Here is a 22,444-nt window from a genome sequence, read left to right as displayed (position 1 = left end):
CTTTACTGTTTGAGCCAGCAGGGAAGCCCTGTATAAGAGGGCCACAAACTCAAAGACCTCCCAGGACCAAGCAGATGAGGAAATGTGTGAGTTGTCATGGTAAGACTTTGCAGAACGGTGGGAACTGGGTCAGAATGGAGGATGCTTAAAGGCTTTTAGATTCACACACACACACACACACACACACACACACACACACACGCACACACTCACTGTCGTTGCCCAACAGGACACATCCTTCTGCTCAATTCAGCTTTTTGGACCCCTGACTTAGAGAGTTTCTGTCTCTCTTCTGAGTCCTCCCTAATCCGAAGGACCCTGGAGGATAGGGAGTGTCTTAATCTTACATCCTGCACTGTATTAAGGGTTGTTCTCTGTGCCATGAAGATTGGTTGAAAATGAAGAAGCTCTCTGCTCTACATAGCAGAACATGCTGCTGACACTTGCTGCGTCTATTCTTCAGTAGCTGCTGTGTCTGAAGTTGTGTCTTAAAGATCTTGTGAGTGGGTGTGTAAGCCTGCTCTGTGCTTGGCTCAGCCTCACGTACCTGATTTGCATACGGTGTGTAAATTATTTCTGTCTCTGTTATGTACAATGCTGCGTTTTCTCTCTTCTGTCTGCTCCTCCCACCTAAATCTGCTTTTCTTCATCTCAGATTTTCCCCCTTTCCTTTTTTAGCGACATAAAAAGGAATTTCTCAGTTGGTTTTTCCTTTTCTGCCTTCTCATCCTGGTTTGTTTTGCTCTGTATTCTTTCCTTTTTCTCATTATACCTATGCTATAAAAGATGGGAAACAAAAACCATCTCAATGAATTATGTCCTCAGGGAGTGTGATATTCTGGTTAGCAGAGTTTGTGTTTACCTGATATTCCACTCTTTCAAATGGCACAGTCCTGTTATGGTAGGTAAGAGAAACAGGTTAACAATGAAGAAGTACATTAGGCTGAGCTTAAGATTTATTTTTATTTTTTTAACATGCACTTATACATACAGAAAACCTGGGCTTCCCTGGTAGCTCAAATGATAAAGAATCTGCCTGCAATGCAGGAGACCCAGGTTTGACCCCTGGGTCAGGAAGATCCCCTGAAGAAGGAATGTCTAACCATTACAGTATTCTTGCCTGGAGAATTCTATGGACAGAGGAGTCTGGCAGGCTATACAGTACATGGGGTCACAAAAGAGTTGGACACGACTGATTGACTAACACAAACTAAATTATTAAACATAATAATAAATGAATAGCTGTGAACCTACCTCTCAAGAACTAGAATGTTAAAAATGCTGTTAAAGCTTCTGTATTTTACTTAGTGTTTCTTTGATGTCCACCAATCCTGCCTTAGGACCATTACCATGAGCATCAGATATGACTGTACAATACTTCGGTTGCTCAGGCTAATGCTGACAAATGAGGATGTCCCTGGTGGTCCAGTGCTTAAGTAGTCTCCATGCTTCCAATGCAGGAGATGCAGGTTCCATCCCTTGAAGGGGAACTAAGATCCCACATGCTGTGCAGCATGGCCAAAAATATCTTTCTCTTGCTTGCTCAGTCATGTCCAACTCTTTGTGACCCCATGGACTATAGTCCACTGGGTTCCTCTGTCCATGGGATTCTCCAGCCGAGAATACTGGTGTGGGCTGCCATGTCCTTCTCCAGGGAATCTTCCTGACCCAGGGATAGAACCGATGTCTCCTGCATTACCTGCATTGCAGCCAGATTCTTTACTATCTATCTATCTAGATAGATGCATAGATAGTTATATATACACTATCTATACTATATGTATATATATATATAATAAGACTCTGGGTTGTTTCTTGCATCTGTCTCCTTTTCTTCTTCCAGATTCCATTGCTGAGGCCCAGGCCTGAGATGGTTTTAGACCATAATACCAGCCCCTTTACTTGTCTCTCTTCACCCAGGTTTTTTTTTTTTTTTTTTTAACTATCTAGGTAATTTGGCTGTAGCAGGTGTTAGTTGCAGCACATGGGATCTTCGATCTTCATTGCTGCATGAGAACTCTTAGTAGCAACAGGTGGGATCTAGTTCCCTGACCAGGGATTGAACCCAGACCCCCCTGCACTGGGAACGTGGACTCTTAACCACTGGACCACCAGGGAAGTCCCTTCACCCAGGGTTGAAACTGTATCTGGATCATGGGGCAGGCCAGTAGGGCAGGTGTGGGTTGGGGGATATAGTGTATTAGAAATAGAAACATATTTGAACCAATTAGAAATATGGTGCCAATTAATTAAATTTTTATACAACTCTAAATAGCCAGTAAAATGTGAACTGCATCTGTCTAGATACTGTATTAGTTTTCTATTGTTCCATAACAAGTAACCACACACCAAGCAAGTTTAAAACAATACACATTTATTGTCCTGCAGTTTCTTGGGGCAGGAGTTCAGGCACAGTTTGACTTGGTCCTCTGCTCATTTCTCCTATGGCTGTGATCAAGGTGTAGACTGGGCAGTGTTCTCATATGGAGTCTCGACAGAGGAAGAGTCTGCTGCTAAAGTTGGGTTTCTGGCAGAAACTGTTTCTTTCCTTGTGGTTTCATCACTGAAGGCCCTAGTTTCTTGCTGGCAGGAGGTTGTTCCCCTATCCTAGAGGTTACCTTGCCACATCCAGCCCACAGGGGGAGGCTCCAGCTTCAGGCTGCTGAGATGGAGTCTTATATGATAGATTCTTATATCCAGAAGAGTGATATCATGTCACTTCTGCAACATTCCACAGGTTAGAAGCAAGCCACAAAGTTCCCGTCCACATTCAAAGGGAGGGGACTACAAAGGTGTGAATACTAGGAGACAAATCCTTGAAGGTCATCTTAGGATGTGTCCACAACATATGCCTAGGTAGACAATGATTTGGAGTAAAAAAAAAAATCCTAGTCAGGCATATATATACATATATATATATATATATATGTATATATATATATACATTTTAAAGTCTCTTTGCAAAGATTTTGTGTGATTATAATTAACTGAAAGTTGGCATTCTGCTGAAATTTTAAAACCAAATAATGTGTTGTGTAGTGCTGACTATTTGGAAGGACTGAGTTATTTTAGTATCTAAAATTTAAATCCTTTAATGTGTGCCCCAAAAGTTCTTTAGCTTAGAAAATCACAAAATAGAACTGATGGATGCAAGAGGACTGCATAAAAGGAGTAACATTTTGCCAGTTTTTTAAAGGACAATTGATTCTGCTTTGTTATTCAGTCACTCAGTTGTGTCCAACTTTTTGTGACCCCCATGGACTGTAGTCCACCAGGCTCTCCTGTCCTTCACTGTCTCTTGGAGTTTGCTCAAATTCATGTCCATTGAGTCAATGATGCCATCGAATCATCTCATTCTCTGTCACCCCCTTCTCCTCCTGCCCTCAGTCTTTCCCAGCATGATTTTGTTTGGACTTAGGACCTCCCTTTTGAGAAACCTGTATGCAGGTCAGGAAGCAACAGTTAGAACTGGACATGGAACAACAGACTGGTTCCAAATAGGAAAAGGAGTACGTCAAGGCTGTATATTGTCACCCTGCTTATTTAACTTATATGCAGAGTACATCATGAGAAACACTGGGCTGGAAGAAGCACAAGCTGGAATCAAGATTGCCGGGAGAAATATCAATAACCTCAGATATGCAGATGACACCACCCTTATGGAAGAAAGTGAAGATGAACTAAAAAGCCTCTTGATGAAAGTGAAAGAGGAGAGTGAAAAAGTTGGTTTAAAGCTCAACATTCAGAAAACTAAGATCATGGAATCTGGTCCCATCACTTCATGGCAAATAGATGGGGAGACAGTGGAAACAGTGTCAGACTTTATTTTTGGGGGGGCTCCAAAATCACTGCAGATGGTGATTGCAGCCATGAAATTAAAAGATGCTTACTCCTTGGAAGGAAAGTTATGACCAACCTAGATAGCATATTAAAAAGCAGAGATATTACTTTGCCTACAAAGGCCCATCTAGTCAAGGCTATGGTTTTTCCAATGGTCATGTATGGATGTGAGAGTTGGACTGTGAGGAAAGCTGAGTGCCGGAAAATTGATGCTTTTTAACTGTGGTGTTGGAGAAGACTCTTGAGAGTCCCTTGGACTGCAAGGAGATGTAACCAGTCCATCTTGAAGGAGATAAGTCCTGTGTGTTCATTGGAAGGACTGATGCTGAAGCTGAAACTCCAATACTTTGGCCACCTCATGCGAAGAGTTGACTCATTGGAAAAGACCCTGATGCTGGGAGGGATTGGAGGCAGGAGGAGAAGGGGATGACAGAGGATGAGATGGCTGGATGGCATCACCGACTCGATGGGCATGAGTTTGAGTAAACTCCAGGAGTTTGTGATGGACAGGGAGGCCTGGCGTGCTGGGATTCAGGGGTCGCAAAGAGTCGGACACGACTGAGTGACTGAACCGAACCGAACTGAGGACATTTCATCCATTTCTGTATACGATTTTTATCAAAAAGAATATTAGTTTCTACCCATCTGCACTAATAAATGTTGAGCCAAAAAAAATTCTGGTTTATAGGGATGCCAAAGAATTAGTCATCTTAGGATATCTACATGTTGTTAGTGTCTGCTCTAACTTTTCCATTTTCATCAAAGCTGTTTGCCTAAAACAAAAACTAAATTTTATCATTTCTCTGAATCAAAGCCTCTGATGATTTCCTACTTCCTATACAATCAACTTTAGAGTCTTAAACCTGATTTTTATGTGTCTTCAAAAATTGGTCCCAGTCTACGTTCACCATCTTCCTCTCCCTTCACACATCTCCCTGCATCTGATGCCATAGACACACTGAACAGTCTCGTGAGCCCCAGAGCTCCTTCATGTCACTGCCTCTGCATCTGCTATATCCTCAACTTGACACATGTTCATCCTCTTTTCTGGGAGTTCTAGAGACTTTGCTTTGTTCACCACTAGATTTCCTTGGGCAAAGCGCTTAATAGAGAGTATGCATGCATGCTCAGTCATTTCAGTCATATCTAACTCATTGCGACCCCACAGACTGTAGCCCACCCGGCCTCTCTGTCCATGGGATTCTCAAGGCAAGAATTCTGGAGTGGGTTGCCATTCCCTCCTCCAGGGGATCTTCCTGACCCAGGGATCAAACCCATGTTTCTTGTGTCACCTGCATTGGAGGCAGATTCTTTACCCACTAATCCACCTGGGGAGCCTTAATACATAGTAAGTACTCAATAAACATTGCTTGAATAAACGGGTCTCAGGTTGTTCTTATTTCAATGAGATTGGATGAAATGATGGCTCCTTACTGCTCTATTTCTATTTTAAAAAATTTTTTATTTATTTATGGCTTCACTTGGTGCGGTCTTTCTCCAGTTGTGGTAACCGGGGGCTACTCTTCGTTGCTGTGTGTGGGCTTCTCATTACAGTGGTTTCTCCTGTTGTGGCGCATGCTCTAGGTGCATAGGCTTTAGTAGTTGTGGTGCATGGGTTCAGCAGTTGCAGTTTATGGACTGTAGATCGCCGGCTCAGTAGTTGTGCCCATGGACTTAGTTGTTTTGAGCCATGTGGGATCTTCCTGGACCAGTGATTGAACCCATGTTCCCTGCAATGGCCAGACAGATTCTTTACCACTGAGCTACCAGCAAAGCCCTCTATTTCTCTTTTTAATCATTACACAAAATTAGAGAATTTAAGACTACATATAGATAAAGTAAGATTTGTGGTTGAAATTTTAAATGCTACAGCAATTCAGAGGAGGAAGTTATCATTCTGTGTTGGAATAATCAAGGACGTAATTTACTGAAGAAAGTGGGATTTGAAACAGATATTGAAAGATGAGAGTGATTTTGAGCCATTGCTAGTGTGACACCTTCTTCATAGTAGACCTTCATTACATTTATTGATTTGAATGTTTGAACTGAATGATAGACAAAGATGAGGTAAATAGATTTTGTGAATGGAAACCAACAAGATCAGAAGCTCGAGTGCAGGAATGAGCCAAGTATGTGTGGAAAATGAGAAAATTTTCCTGATATGGGTGTGTTCTATTCAACATTGAAGATTTTGACTATATAGGTTGGGAACAAAATTATGGAAGATCCGAAAACTATGGGGTGCAGGTGGATTTGGTGTTACAGTAAATAGCGAGCTATTACCTGTTTTCACAGTACTGTGATAGGATTTTAGGTTTGTTTGTCTGGGGACGGTGGGCAGGCTTTGTGGAAAAGCAAGAGAATAAAGTCATGGTGACTAGGTAGGGGGTCTCAACTTGGAAAAAAGTCATTCCTTATGTATTTTATGCATCCACTAAACCTAAACCTACAAGAGAGCTTCTCTCAACAAGCCTTAGAGGAAGGTGGGGCAGATGCTAATATTCTTATCCTATATGAGAATTGAGATTCAATCTGGATTTGTCTGAAGATGTAGATCTGGCAAAGGGTGTCCTTGGAACTCACACCTACTTTGTGTGTTTTTAATCTCTAAGTCCACTATTTCTGTCATTAGGAAATAGAAATGAAAGAGGAGACATCAGATATTGAAAGCTGAAAAATCTGAACAACTTTGTAAGGTATAATCCATATTGTATAGCAGAAAGAGTTCTGGCCCGAACATCAGGAAACCTTAAATCCTAATCTTTGAATTAATGTGATCAAGTGTGACCTTAAATAATTGTCTTCTATTGTCCACTTCACCTTCTGCATCTGTAACATAAGAGCTGTATACACAGCGCTTTTTAAATTCATTCTGGCTCAGTGACCTTGGGGTTTGTGAGAGAGTCATAACAGGATGACTTCTTTTTTATTTTTTAAAATAAAAAACGTTTTAAGGAGACAGTTCAGTGGTTTTGGGCTTCCCTGGTGGCTCAGATGGTAGAGAATCTGCCTACAATGCAGGAGTCTCAGGTTTGATCCCTGGGTTGGGAAGATCCCCTGGAAAAGGGAATGGCTACCCAGTCTAATATTCTTGCCTCGAGAATCCCACAGACAGAGGAGCCTGGTGGGCTACAGCCTATGGGGTCACAAAGAGTCAGATATGATTGAGTGACTAACGCGTTATAGAGGTGACGTGATTGCTGGTTTTGAATATGGAGGAGGGATACGAGCTGAGGAATGCAAGGAGCCTCTGGATCTCAAAAAGGCAAGGACATGGTCTCTCCCCAGAGCCTCCAGAAGAAACACAACCCTGCTACCCCCTCGACACCCACTGAGACCCACTTTGGACTTGTGACTTTCAAAACTATGAGGTAATAAATCTGTGTTGGTTTAACCCACTAAGTTTGTGGTAATTTGTCCTCAATAGAAAGCAAGTACAGAGGTGGGGCAGGGGGGTGACTAGGGAAGGAGGACTAATATTATTCACTTAGCATCAACTATCCCTCAGGCATTGGTATGCGTACTGTTTTATCCATCAGGAAAGTAGATCTGAGAGTGGAAGTGACTTGCCTGGGTGACAGAGTAAGGGGCTGGGCTGGGAATTCAGACTTGGGGCCGTGTGACTCTGGGATCTATCACCCAGTTTCTAGTATGAAAGGCAAAGTCCACAAGAAGCTTGACAGTTCCTTAACCTCACAGTGCTGGAAAACCAGAGGAAATGTGATTTAAAAAATCAATGAACCAGGAGCTTGGGAACCAGAGAAGACATTCATTAAGATCTGGCTACATGAAGCAGGGGAGGGCCAGCAACACGTATTAATACTCCACAGTAGGTATATTATACACACGCTATTTCCATAAACCATCACAAACCACACTGTGAGGTAGATTTTATTCTCCCTATTTTTATGGCTGAGGAACTGAGGCTTGAATAAGAAAGTACCTTGCCTCAAATCAGGGGTCCTCAACCTCTGGGCCAAGGACAAGTACCTCCTGTCAGATCAGTGGCAGCATTAGGTTAGAAATAAAGTCCATAACAAATGTCATGTGATTAAATCATCCCCAAACCATGCTCCCTATCTCCCAATCCATGGAACAACTGTCCTCACGAAACCTGACCCTGGTGCTGAAAGGTTGGGGACCACTGCTATAGCTAATGACAGAGCTGGGGTTTAAATACAAAGCTTACCTTTATGACCCCCCAAAACATACCCCAAACAAAACAAACCAACCCCCCCCCCAACTTTTATTTCTTTAAAAAGGAAGAGCCAGAGAAAGACATAATTTAATTATCGTTTGGAAATATATGACACCCCCTTCCCCTCATGACCAGACTCACACGAAAGATTGTAATTGGCTTGAGGTTAAGGATGTTTATGTCATTACTTGTTCTCAGCGTGCTTACAATCAATCACTTTAGAACAGACTGTAGGCTCCCAATATATACTCACTAGATAGAGTCTGTCAGCAGGATAGAGGGGCTTTTGTATAAGGTTGACTGAAAAGCCTGGAACCCACAGTCTGGAAGGATGAAGGCTGAGATCTGATGGAACCTAAACGTAACAGAGTCCCCACTCCCCCTTAAACCTTTTCCCCAGGACTCCATCCACTCCTAATTTTCTTTCTCCTTCCTGATTGCCCCAAGCTCTTGAGCACGTGATCACTGTTCTGCACGATATCCCGCTACAGTGATAGCAAGAGCGCCCCCTGCCTCTTGCATCAAGCCTAACTTTCTAGTCTCCCCACCCCTCTCTCATCTTTCCTCTCCAGCCTGATCTTTTGTCTATGCAAATCCTTGTCCCTGGTCTGCCTGACCCCTGGAGCCGGTGGAAACCCTGCCTCACTCCAACCTTTATCTAGGTTCCCCTTGTCCATTGCCACAACTTTGGGGATTAATTTTCCCTTCCCCCACAACACCTTCTTTTAACTCTCCCAGTTGTATCCTCCACTTCCTCTAATCCTTTTGTTAGTGTTGCCTGTACCATGTAATTAACACTTCAAATAAAACAAAATTCTCTAGTGTGATTTAAATGCCTCCTTCTTCAATTTTACAGTTTCTTTCCCCCCACCTAATCATTCAACTGTGGTAAAATACACATAAGATTTACCATCTTTTTCTTTCAGTAATTTTATTTTCTAATTTTTCTTTGCTACTATATGAAAATAAATTGATTTTTGTATATTGACCTTGTATCATTAAATACTGTTAAATTGGTATATTAGTTCCATTTTCATGTTTATAGAATCTTGGGATTTTCTACATAGACAATCCAATAAAATTTCCAAATAGAGAATTTCACTTCTTTTTCCAGTCTGCATGCCTTCAATTCAAAATTTCTTCCCTATATTATTGCATTGGCTAAAACCTCCAGTTCAGTGAACAGACATGGTGAGAGCAGACATCTTTGCTTGTGTCCAACCTTAAGGAAGTTTTCATTGTTCACTCTAAAATATGTTGTTAGCTCTAGGTATTTCTTAAAGATATCCTTTATTAGTTTAAGGAAGTTCTTTCTCATTCCTAGTTTGTTGAGAAGGTTTTTTATTTTTTCCCTGAAGTTTTTATTTTTTAAATTAATTTTAAATGTTTTTATTTGTTTCTTTTTAGCTGTGATGGGTCTTCGTTGCTGCACCAGCTTTTTCTCTAGTTGGGGTGAGCTGGGGGCTGCACTCTAGTTGTGGTGCGTAGGCTTCTCGTTGCGGGGGCTTCTCTTGTTGGAGGACATGGGCTCTGTGGCACACCGGCTTTAGAGGCTGCAGCATGAGGGCTCAGTGGTTAGGGCTTCTGAGCTCTAGGTCACAGGGTCAATAGTTGTGGTGCAAGGGTGTAGTTGCTCCACCACCTGCTCCACCACAAGCTCCCCTGCATATGGATCTTCCCAGCCCAGGGACTGAACCTGTGTCTCCTGCATTGGCAGTCAGATTCTTTACCATTGAGTCACCAGGGAAGCCCCCAGGTTAATAATTTTTATTGGAGTATAGTTCCTTTACAATATTGTATTAGTTTCTATTGTACAGCAAAATGAATTAGCTTTACGTATACATATAGCTCCTCTTTAATGCAAAAGCAAAAGCTGCTCAGTTATATCTGACTCTTTGCAACTCCACAGACTGCAGCCTGCCAGGCTCCTCTGTCCATGGACCTCTCTAGGCCAGAACACTGGAGTGGGTGGCTGTTCTGTTCTCCAGCGGATCTTCCTAACTCAGGGGTTGAACCCAGGTCTCCCGCATTGCAGGCAGATTCTTTACTGTCTGAGCCACCAGGGAAGCCCCTAAATCTCTTTAAAATTTACCATCATGATCATGGTTAAGTGTACAGTTCAGCAGTGTGAAGTACATTCACATTGCTGAGCAACCAGCACCACCATCCATCTCCAGAACTCATCTTGCAAAGCTGAAACTCTGTATCACACAGTCTTCCTTAGATCCACTCTCCCCTTTGCAATGCTAGGTACCTGCACGCTGGCCTCATGTCAGTTTCTCCAACAGGCCAAGCAGTTCATAGCTCAGGCCCTGACAAGATGATTTTCTTCATCTGGAAGGCATTTTTCAGCACCAGTCTCACCCCCCCCACCACATTGTCAGCAAAGACTGTCCCTCCTCACCCTTCAATCTCAATTTAAATGTCACGTTAGAATTGGCATCCTGATCTCTTACATTTAAGTAAGTTCTCTGCTTAAAACAAAAACAAGCGAAACTCCACCCATTGGGTATTTCTTAAAGCTTTTATAAATATTCTCTTGTCCTCTTCATCTTTAGAATTATTCAGTTACTTATTCTGTGTCACTTCTATGTAACTGTAAGCTCTATGGGGGCCAGAACCAGGCCTGTTTTGTTCTCAGTGCCTCGAGGGGTGTCTGACATGAACCAGGCACTTTAATATTTGTTGGTAAATTAATATCCTATATTGTACTCTCTAATTAATAATAGTTTTATGAATTTCTGCATCACTTCATGACTTATTCATAATGCTGTTTTGTTAACTGATGTTTGTAGGTGTTTATTTTCCATCTTCAATGGACTGCAGTTTGTAGAAATTACATCTATTTCTTTGCACCAAAGGAAATTAGATACATTGTAGGTTTTCAATAAACAGTTGCTAAATTAAATTAGACTTAACTTATTGTCTGTCACATACTGAAATGCTACAATCAGGAAATATGTCTAAAACTTGAGAGAGACACAACTGTGGGGTTACATATTACTTGAAGGTACTGTTGGTAATGGTTAGCCTCTGCAGTTAGCACTGAGCATAAGAGCTGCGTATGCTCAAATTTTTCTTTGTTTTGAAGACATCATTATCAGTTTGCCAAAAAGACCGACCCAGTCAGATTGTCTTCCAGTATCAGATCAAGTCTTGTACCTTTGGTTGAAGACCACAGAAGAGACCTGGCTTGCTTTCAGGGGCCATGGTGCAGGACATACATAAATCTTTAAATTCTAGACTCATACTTGGCCTGGTAAGACAATATGTGAAATACCAATATGTGAAAATAGCATATTTCCATTTCCCATCTCACACTCAACCTGGGGACAGCGTAGGCTTCTTCTCTGAAATGGCCTATATGATTCTGATTTATTACTTGCTCTTCATTTTCCTTTAGTGGAGCATGAATACTTGATTTCACATAAGTTAAGGGTATGTATGGCTTCCCACGTGACAACAGTGGTAAAGAATCTACCTGCTGATACAGGAGACATGAGTTGAATCCTGGGTCAGGAAGATCCTCTGGAGAAGGAAATGGCAACCCACTCCAGTATTCTTGCCTGGAAAATTCCATAGACAGAGGACCTTGGTGGGCTACAGTCCTTAGGGTTGCAAAGAGTTGGACATAACTGAACACAACAAGGATATGTATGATGAGCTTATACTGTCCTCTGCTCTGTGGGGTGTTAACTCATGAAACTCATTATTCTTATTCAGACAATATAGTGGATAAAAATAAAAGGTCGCTGAAGAAGTCAATTCACAGGTGTCAGAGTTCTTGAGACAGAAACACTTACAAAATACTCCTCCATGGAGTTATTATCCAGAAGTACAGATGTGCCTTTCATAGAGATTGTACCCTTTTATAACACCAGCAGGAATGTACACAAGCTCATTAAGATTTCAGTTCTTAACATCAAATGTAGATATGAAGCTTCTCAGGATAATGGGTTCTCTGCACTCACTCTGCAGTGCTCAGAGAAGTCCTATTTCTATAGAAGACAACACGCTACAGGGAATAGAATTGATAAGGATGACATCTGCCTACTGGTTGTGAGGCTTTACCCGGTCTCAAATTAGGAAAATCTTGTGAAGCACATATGAGGAAGCTTCTCTGGAATACTTTTGCTAGGGCAAATTCTCATGTTGGAATTCAAGTGTCCTGTTCCCTAGAGAGGTATCAGCAACATAACAGAGAACCTCCATTGACTAATACAGTAACACTGACTTCATTTTGAGGGGCCAAATGCTGCCTGGCCCAGGGAAACAGTAAAGAATCCTCCTGTACCGCAGAAGACCCTGGTTTGATTCCTGAGTCAAGAAGATCCGCTGGAGAAGAGATAGGCTCCCCACTCCCGTATTCTTGGGCTTCCCTGGTGGCTGAGCTGGTAAAGAATCTGCCCGCAATATGGAAGATCTGGGTTCAACCCTTGGGGTGGGAAGATCCTCTGGGTTGGGAAGATCCCCTGGAGAAAGGGACAGCTACCCACTCCAGTATTCTGGCCTGGAGAGTTCCATGGACTGTATAGTCCATGGGGTCGCAAAAAGTTGGACACGACTGACTTTCACTTTCAAGTAATTTATTAATAGGTTTTGGATTCTAATCTAGGCCCCCCTACCTCCCACAGGTGTGATTCTGGATGTCATTAGGCTGATTCAAGGCTGTCTTCTAGACCATTAAAATGGTGATGCTAACAGCCATGCCATTTTGGACTGTTGTGAGATTAAAAGGAATTACGTTTGGGACAGTGACTGATACACAATAGCATTCAACACTAACTTTCCCCTCTTTGCCTTTCTGAAAATAAGAGAGTTGGGACAAAAATCCCCAAAGTTCTCTCTGAACAGCCCAAAACGTATGCCACAATTTCTATATACTATATCTGTCTTACTTTACTTATAGAAGAGTCTCTAAAAATCTACTTATTATTATTCATGTGTTATTCCAACACCCTTTGTGGTTTGGCTTCCCAGCCTATATCAGAGTGGATAGAACAGGGGCTACACTTGTTAACTGACTGAAGGATGAACAGTAGAGCTTAAAAAATTATTTGGAAACAACAATAACAACAAAAGTGATCAGTAGGTCTGGTGGCTTACCTGTAGGAGGGTGGCTCCTTGGTAAGTCCACAAATAGTCAGAGCCTCTTAGCATAAGGCTGCCTTAAGGTTAAGTCATCAAGAAAGAGTTAACTTGTGCTGGTAGGAAAGCAGACCAGTGGACAATATATTTCTTTTATTTAATTCTTTTATTCCCTTCCCTATCTCTTGTTTACTGAAAAATTGAGGTATCGTTGTAATATATCAATTGAGTTTTATGAAGATTTACATCTTAAAATGTAAAATAATACAATGGGAAGCACTTGAAAGGGTAAATTTCAGTTATCTGAAAAATAATTTACTCATTTAACCAATATTTATTGAGTGCTCACTATGTGTTCATCACTGTGCTGGCTGTTGGATTTGCTTGGACACCTAATTGCCCCAAAATCCTACATAAAAAAGTACCATTCATAGCACAGTCCAAATTTATGTTAACCTTTTAGTGAGTCTTCGTGATAGGTTTCTTATCACAGATTTTAATTTTAGAACCTCCTGGGTTCTACATAGTATCCTTTCCAAAGAAGGCAGAATGATAAAATTGTTGAAACAGCAAATGCAAAGTTGAAATCACTTGACAGTCCGTGGATCTTTAAGTATCTACTTGAAACTTCAAGTGTGATAAGCCCTTTTGACTTAGTCCTATTTGTCAGCTTAATATAGTGAAAGTAATTTACTTAGCTAATTTCACTAGTAGATGATGTTCTTCCAGGGCACAGAGAAGTAGAAATCATAAATATGTCATTGCTTCTTGCTTTTGTATCTCATTTCACAGCCTCACAGGCTCAAATAGAGAAAATATATTTAAAAACAAATCAATTGCATCTATTTCCTAGAAGCATTTGAAAATGTCTTCATTTATATTAGAGATACCAAATCTACTGGCTCATAGAATTTAAGTAACTATATGTTGGTATATGTGAACATAACAAATAGTTACCATTCATCCAATGCTTACTACTCATCAAGTATATTGTGTTGAGAGCTTTTAATAGATTACCATCTTTAAACTGCCCAACAACTTTTCAAAGAGGGCACTGTTACATTCCCATTATATAATGGAGGAAACTGGGGTTTAAAAAGGTTAGCTATCTTGCTCACATTATTCATGTATTATTTTAGTGGAACTGGGATCCAACCCTGGGCAGTCCTATTCTATACCCATGCCATCTTTTAAAAGTATTATTAAATAAAATTCAGTAAAGAAACAAAATCTCAACTATATAAAGAAATAATCCTTACCCATTGTCTATAAGTTTTACTCCCCTAGGAACAAGGAGGCTTAAATCATAGTGTGAAATAAAAGGATACCCTTATGCGACTTGTTTCCAAAAGCAGATTTTGTATTACTTCTCCCCAAATGGCAGATGTAAAAATTCTCTATGACTACTTTCTGTAAAGTCCTTACAGGTTTTACCTTTGCATAAATATCCATGAAAAATTGTGAACTAACATACAGAACACTCACCTTGCTCTGTCACCTCCAAAACTTAAGTAGGAACTTTGGTGTTAAACACTATATCTCAAAATAAGGGTACTGAAAATTTCAAAGGCATTTTTCTTCCATAAAACCTCAATGCCATATAAATATTACCTAGTTTGTCCTCTATATTCCAAAGAAAATTATTGGCATCATTAGGTTTTTCTGAAGGGAGATGTAGAATCAGAAAAATGACCACAAAAATCCAGAGACGTCAAGGAGAAAATTCAGTTTGAAACTTTTTTTCTTCTAACTCCAAAATGTTCCTCTCACCTGACCAGTAACAGCTGTGACCATGCAGCTTGCTCTATCTGGCTTCCAATATACTTTCACTAGAAGATCACTGTAATTCAAATCCATTCAGTGCTGCTTCACTTTTGTAAATTGTTAAGATTAAGTAGTGTACCTTGCACCTATTTTAATGATTTAGCACATTGATAATGTTTTCATTTATTTAAAGCCATATTTATTGACCAGAGGCTTAGCACCCAAAATATTCTAGGAGGTAATTTTCACACATCCAAAACCTTGAACAAGTAATTGAAACAGCTTAAACCCTGGCTAGTTTTGAATTTTCCAAATTAAGGTCACAAAATTGAAAAAACTGCATACTTTTTTAAAAAGTTGGTAGAAACACATTTTAATAGTGAAGAAAATACACTCAAGGTCACAATATGCCAATACAGTCTCTATGCTCTACTTTTAAAGATGTAATTAAGCTGATTTTTAACTGGATTTTGCCTGCATTTTTCTTGAGGGAATGGTGGGAAGTTTATTGCAAAAGATGGAAGTTATCAGAGACAAGGAAGTCAGGGGGTCAACAGAGGTAAAAGAGGAGGGAGTTGTCTATATGGAAGTGAGAGTCAATAAGTTGTGAGTGGGAACCTAAACTGACATACAATTTCTAAAGACCCTCAAAATAAGAAAAGAACAGGAAATAAATTTAAAAGAAAAACATCAAAAAGGAGGGGGGGGAACAGCCAAAGAGGTGAGACACAGCCATTTTGATGGGGGGTGGGTTGTCTAACTACACAATGAGGTCATCCTATCTCCCGGAAGTGACACGTAATCACCTGCTTTGCACTAGCTCCGCCCCTTCCCTCAGAGGTCCCGCCCCTCCGCCAGCAGCCGGGAGGGTGTTAGGGGGCGTTTCTCCAGGAGGAAAGCTGAGAGCTGCGACGCTGAGGAAGGGGACCCCAAAACGTCTGGCACTGCCCCCTCCAGGGATCACTTTGGACCGCCTTACTCGGCCCAGCGGGATTCAGAAACGCCGAGGGGTCAACCTGATGGGTTTCGGGGTCAACGGAAGAGGGGAAGGGGAGCCCTGGCGGGGTGAACCCCCCGGTCCCCCGCCAAGCAGCTGAGGCACAGGAGGGCGGCCATCTTGGCCGGGAGGGTAGGGCTGGGGAGCTGCGGGCGCCGTGCGATTGGGGGGCTCGCCCGGAAGTGACGCCAACTACCCGGAAGCGGAGGGGGTTCCCTGGCCCACTCCCCCCTCGTTCGTTTGCTCCCCCGCTTCCTCCCCGCCCCCCTTCCTCTCCATTCGTTTCCCCCCCCTCCCCGTTCCCTGCCTTCTTACCCCCCCCCGTCCCTCCCCCCCCAACCTCCGGAGCTGGGAAGAGAGTCAAGATGGCGGCGAAATCCGATGGCGGTGGCGTGGGGGTGGGCTTCGCCCAGCTGCACAACCTGGACGAGGCGGTGGGCAGCGGCGGCGAGGAGGACGGGGAGCCCGGGGGAGGCGGCTGCGGCGGCGGCGGCGACGGCAGCGAACCCGGCGAGAGCAGCTCGCTGCACATCTGCCACTGCTGCAACACCTCCTCGTGCTACTGGGGCTGCCGCTCCGCCTGCCTGCGCTCCCTCCTGGGCAAGAAGCCGCGCCGCAGCGCCGCCGCCGCCGACGGGGGGGACCAGCCGCTGCAGCCGCCCGCGGCCGCCGGTCGCCAACCCCCGACGCCCTCGGCCGAGCGGCCGCAGCCGCCGCAGGTGGAGCGGCCGTGGCTCGACTGCCTGTGGATCGTGCTGGCGCTACTGGTCTTCTTCGGGGACGTGGGCACCGACCTGTGGCTGGCCCTCGACTACTACCGCAAGGGGGACTACGGCTACTTCGGGCTGACCCTATTCTTCGTGCTGGTGCCGTCGCTGCTGGTGCAGAGCCTGAGCTTCCGCTGGTTCGTGCAGGACTACACGGGCGGCGGGCTGGGCGCCGTGGAGGGGCTCAGCAGCCGGGGCCCCCCCATGATGGGGGCCGGCTACGGCCACGGCGCGGGGGCCACGGCCACGCCGGGGGCGCAGCGCCTCTGCCGCCTCTCCGTGTGGATCTGGCAGTCGGTCATCCACCTGCTGCAGATGGGGCAGGTGTGGAGGTAAGAGCACTGCGGGGGTGGGGGCGGGGGCGGGGGCCTGGCCAGCCAGCCCCGCCGAGGGCCCCGCGGGCGAGGCCGAGCCCTCCAGAGTGCGCTCTGCCCCCGAGGTGCCCCGCAGGTGGGCTCCTCGGACGGGCCTTGGCCCGGGGGTCTTGAAGGAGGGGTTTGCCACGCACTTCCCCTGGCGTCTCAAGTAGACCATCGTTCGGTCTGGATCCCTGGCCACGCCTTTTGGCCCGGGGAGGCCCAAGTCCGGCTGTTTGTCTCCATCCCTGGTTCGCACTTAGCGCAGACCCTGCCTCACCCTTTCTCTCCCCTCTTATCTCCGTAGACCTCTCATATTCCCGGGGTCCCTTTGCCCTGTATCCCAAGGTAACCAGCCGCTAGCGCTTTTTATCTGCACCCCAGCTCGCCTCCTGGGGGGGAACCTTCCTTCTTCCAGCCAGTTTGCACTCGGTTTTGTCCCCCGGTGAGACATCCTCCCCTCGTTTCCCCGTCTTCTCTCCGCAGTGGCCTGTGTGGGGGCCCTGTGCAAACCCCCTGGCTGGCTCTTCTTTTGGCCCCCCTCCATTCCACGCCCCCTCCTCCTTTCCTGCAATCCCGTGCCTTGCAAATGACTACAAACTGCTGCTCTCCTTGAAGGAAAAAGGACTTTTTTGGGGGGGGGGGGGTTTGGGCTGAATTAGACGTGCCCTTTTTTTTAGTAACAGGTAAAATTGTATAGTATGTGATGGGTGTAAGCGTTTTTAATTCTCACTTGCAGAAAATCACTCAGCCACCTGGATACACACCCTGGTGGAATGTTGGTTTTGGTAGCCAGGGCAGTACGTAGGTGATTTATGTTTGCACAAGCCCCAAGCTTGGCTCTGGGGGCCTTCCCCCCTTGTACATTTCCCGTGTGCCAGGTAAATCCTTCAAAAACCACTTGCAGATCCCCCCGCCCCCCCTCCTTTTTTTTTGACAGCGTTAACTGGCTAAACTAAGGCAATGATCTTATAAAAACCTTGGTAAATCTGCGTCCTCCAACTTAAATCAGTTTGAGTGTATTTTGGAGACACTGAGGTGTGGATGAGAGTGTTTACAAGAAAAAAAAAAAAAAAAAACCTTCCTGAAGAGAAATTATAGGAAGCTCTTCAGGTACATTGCTTCTGTGAGAAGACATTTTGCCTAGATTGCTCAGGCACCTATGCCTAGGAGGAGATTTTAGGTGCTCAGATTTTTCTGTTTACTGAGATGTACCTAGGTTAACTGAAATAAAGTTCGTTGTCTTTTGTATTGTCTAGGTGGCTATTCAGAATTTTAAATACAAACGTTTCAGAAAGCATGGAATTGAATTAAGTAGAATCACAATGTGAGACTTTTGTCCTCCAGAATTTACATGCAAATTCAGGATTGGAGTTTTCCTGATCTTGTGAGTGGTTTTCCTGGTCTTGTGTTCCTAGGTTGAACAAGCAACTTTTTTTCCCAGCCCTGTTTGCAGATAATTTGTTTCCTGCTGATAGGTCTATAGAAAAAGGGGGTAAAAATGGGGGGGGGGGGGTGCTGATTAACTTTTAGCTATTATGAGCCAAATTTGGGGGTCAAGGGAAATTTTGAAGTATGTTTTAAATTGGAAGTCTAGCTCTGAAAACATCCCAATCCGTACTGAATCGAAGAGTATGTTTGGTATGGGGGATACTGTTTTTGGTTTCTTGTAGGTTGGTGACAGGCAAAGGAATGAAGGCAAGAGAGACAAAAAGTATAGGGAGAGGTTTTTGAAATAGTAGTAAAGTTTAACAGCATGTAATTAATAAGTAGGCTTGTATCGAATAAGCCTAAGTTACCTATCTCTCCAGGTTTTAGACATGGAGATGTGGGCAATCAAAACCTTGGTGTCAGGTTCAGATTCCTGAGAAAATTGTTTCTAATGTAATCCATCCTAGGTATTTCTTAGTAGTAAGCTTTTGGAACATACTAAAATTGGAGTTCTGTTTCACAAATTTTTTAGCCAGAATAATCCCCCCAACCCGGCCCATTTACCTAAACCTTAATTGTATTTGACAGAGTAAAAGTTCAGGTTGTGGACTTTTTTTTGAAAGGTATCTGTGATTTACCATGTCTAAGTTTTTTGTTCTTTTTTCAAGATTAGGATATATGTCTGAATGTTTTATAAAGTTGATACTAAAAGACATGGTAATTGAGCTATGTTATTTATTCTAATGTATTAATACTGTACTTCAATTGAAATACTTACTGAGGAAGGATTTTTCTAAATTTTTTTTTTTCTTGTTTTGCTTGAAATACTCCAGGAGCAGGGTCTTTCTTTAACACATGCTAGGCACGTGGCTTCCATGGAAATCATTCATAAGTAAAAGCTTTGGAGAAAGGTGTTTATTCTTTTTTAGCTTTAATCTCTTGGCAAGCTTGTCATTGTTTATAAACATACATCATCTCAGCTTTTTTGCAGATCTTTTGGGTTACAGAAGTTCTCTGAGTCATGTTTGCTCCTTAAATTTTATGTACTTCACGTGGTCATGTGACTTAAAGGCTAAGATCTAAGTATTTGATTTGGGCTAAATTCCCAAGAAAAGATGTTGGTGAGGTTGTCAAAACTGATTGCATTAAACCATGAAACTTGTCTCTTCACTTGCCTTTTTTTTTTTTTTTTAATGTAAAATTATTTGACTCTTGCTTGGACCAAAGCACAGTGCTTATTTAAGAAAAATTAGGTTTTTTTGACAGTAAAGTGGTGAATTTCTGTGCATGTTGCCTTTCCTGTCAAGATGGAAAACATTTGACATCTCTTTCATCAGATGACTCCCTAGAATGTCGAAAAATGTTTTTGGTTGGGCCAAAACATGGAAGCATGGAAGGATAGTTATCTGTAGGATGACTGTTTCATGAACCTTGTGATTGAAGTCTGTTTAATGCATGCTTTACCATCACTAATTACTTATTGTGGAGCTTTCTTGTCTAGCTTTATATGCTCTATTTTTCAGGTGTTTTCCCAGGGATAGCAGGTCTGTGAGTCACTCATACCAGGAACAGGAGTTATACCAGGCTTCACAGTTTAGTACAATGTGTTGTTATTAGAAAGTGAGATCATTTTCTTGGAAGGTTGAAGCTTAGGAATAGGTTTGCATATTGCATTTTTGTGTGTTAAGTTTTTTCCTTCAGTGTATCAGCCTTTCTTTGTTTTTGTGCTACTTTTAGAGAGTGCTTGGTGTGCTGGTAGTTCACTGCAGTCAAGGAGCACAGTTTCTTTGACTAAAATGTCGTGGAATGTCATGATGTTGCAATCCAATCATTAATTTTTCTTTTTATGTACTTATTTTTATGGGTATGTTTTAAAGATTTTTCTTAAAATATTAATTCTTTCTGCCACTTTAAAAGTGAACTTCAGCCGTTCTTTACCTTGGGAGATGAGGTGGAGTAAAGGGTTGCCTTCAAGGGACCAAAAAAAGGGAAAAATGGTTCACCTACCATAATGGGGTCATCAACCTGTGAACAATCTAAAGCTTTATTTTAGCTTTTTTTTTCACTTCAAGACTGTGGTATAACATAAGGACATAGGACATAGCTCTCTGTAATCAGCAGCAAATATTGGTGAAGATGCTTCTATAAATTATCCACTTCCCCTTACCCCCAAGTGTAGGGATACTTAGAAAATTATGGAGGTTTGTTCTTGTTGAATATTTTAGAATAGTGGTTCTTAATTCAGGCTGAGAATAGAACCTACTACAACATTAAAAAAAAAAAAAAAAAAAAATGCCTGAGCATTGCTGGACCTGCTGAGGAAGAATCCCAAGGTGAGACCTAAGCAGTCTTATTTTTAGAAGCTCCACAGGTAATCAGATGGTCAGCCAGGCTTGAGAAGTGCTTTTAGAATTGGGTTTTAGGCTTATTCCATTTGGAGATTGTTATTGGATTTGTGTTCTTAATATGTTGGAACAATTGGGAATGGAATGCTTTGATAATGTGAAACTTGGTTCCTGGACAATACCATAACAAAACAACTTTACCTTGGAAACATGAGTGTCTAAAACACAGTACTTGGGATTATCTCAAGTGTATGCACTTATCATACTCAGGGTTTTTTTCTTTGAACCTAAGCATGGATCTCATTCTAAAAGGATTCCTAAACTCAAAGTATTCTTTAGTATCGTGGCCGACTTCTTTGCCTTTTAATGTGATTCAAATAGCACTTTTATGATTGTGTTGCATGTTGAAGGGAAATTAATTTTGAAATGATTCTCCTAAGTAGACTTGAGGTAAATATAACTGGGATTACAAGAGGTGTTGGACTAAGTCGTCTGTAATGTCCCTTTAGCTCTAAAATGTTGTGATTTAGGAATGGAAGTGTTATTTTACAAATAAGGAAAATCATTCATTTGGGGCCAGAATACTAGTCAGAGTCACCATAAAAGATTGTATATGTGAGTTTGTGTTTATGTCTGTGTGTGTGTAGGGGGACTTTCTGTAGTATCTGTTTATTACCGGATGGGAATCTCAATACTGTAAGAATCTTTTCCCCCCATTTTTGTGTATATATTTAATGGAATTCTGGTTCAAAAGAAAGTCAGTGGGTGGTTTTTTTTTTTTTTTTTTTGGACGGTAAACCCGAGAAAAATTGATCTGAGAAAATGATGCATGTATATAGTCAAAAAAAATCTTGAAAAAGAAAAATGTTCCTCTGTCAAAAAGTGAATGTACTATAAAGTGTCAATAATTAGATCAATGTGCCACTGGCAGAGGAATAAAGCAAATAGGTGTTGAAGTAGGATAAAGAGAAATTGACAGGTTTCTGGGAATTTAGTAGATAGTGAAGGTGGCATTTCTAATCAGTGAAGGGAGAAGAAGATTATTGAGCAAATGATAGTCAATTGACTACCTAGTTAGGGGGAAAATTGCTCTCTACATAAACAAAAATTCTAAAAGAATTAAAAGTAAACATAGGAAATTTTAAATTATAAAAGCACTAAAAGAAGATGTAAGATAACTTATCATCTTTTAATGGGCAAGAAGCTTTGATACCATCAAGAAAAAAAGGGACAAATTTAACAAAGACAGTCCCTTCTTGTTATTGTCTTCCTCCTCTCACCACTTGAAAAATCATAGAAATACATGATTAGTTGTGAGAGTAGAACAGTTATATTTGGACAAAGAGCTATGTACCTAAAGGAGAGTATGAGGAGAAGACTCTCTGAAGATTATTTCTTATTTTTGAGTGGACAGAAACAGAACAAACTAGACATCTATGGTGAATTTTCAAAGGAAGGTGATGAAAAAATGGCACACTTTTAGTAAAATTGTAAACAGTGTTGAAGGAAGGCTAGTATTTTCAGAATGATCCAGAAACAAAACACCGAATTCATATTGCCCGAAACCTAGTAGGCACGTGTCATAAATCATGGGCAGTTCATTTCTGCTTTTTAACATCATTTGCTTTGATTTTGCAAGCTTCCATAAGGTCCGTCAG

General features: G+C 42.2%; 1 protein-coding gene across 2 annotated transcripts in view; it reads left to right on the top strand.

The window, feature by feature from the left end:
* The first annotated feature begins 15,751 nt into the window (after positions 1–15,751).
* XKR6 (XK related 6) overlaps positions 15,752–22,444 on the top strand; it is a 254,902-nt gene continuing 248,209 nt past the window's right edge. Inside the window, exon 1 of one of the 2 annotated variants that reach the window (XM_061132202.1) lies at positions 15,752–16,986. In XM_061132202.1, the coding sequence (XP_060988185.1) occupies positions 16,253–16,986 (734 nt within the window). In that variant the 5' untranslated portion in view covers positions 15,752–16,252. The remainder of the gene's footprint in view (positions 16,987–22,444) is intronic. The other variant, XR_009691048.1, reaches the window with a different exon arrangement.

Source organism: Dama dama, chromosome 29 (genome assembly GCF_033118175.1).
Source record: "Dama dama isolate Ldn47 chromosome 29, ASM3311817v1, whole genome shotgun sequence".
Taxonomy (NCBI): Eukaryota; Metazoa; Chordata; class Mammalia; order Artiodactyla; family Cervidae; genus Dama; species Dama dama.
The sequence above is the reverse complement of the archived record's forward strand: the minus strand, read 5'-3'. Positions and strand labels throughout refer to the sequence as shown.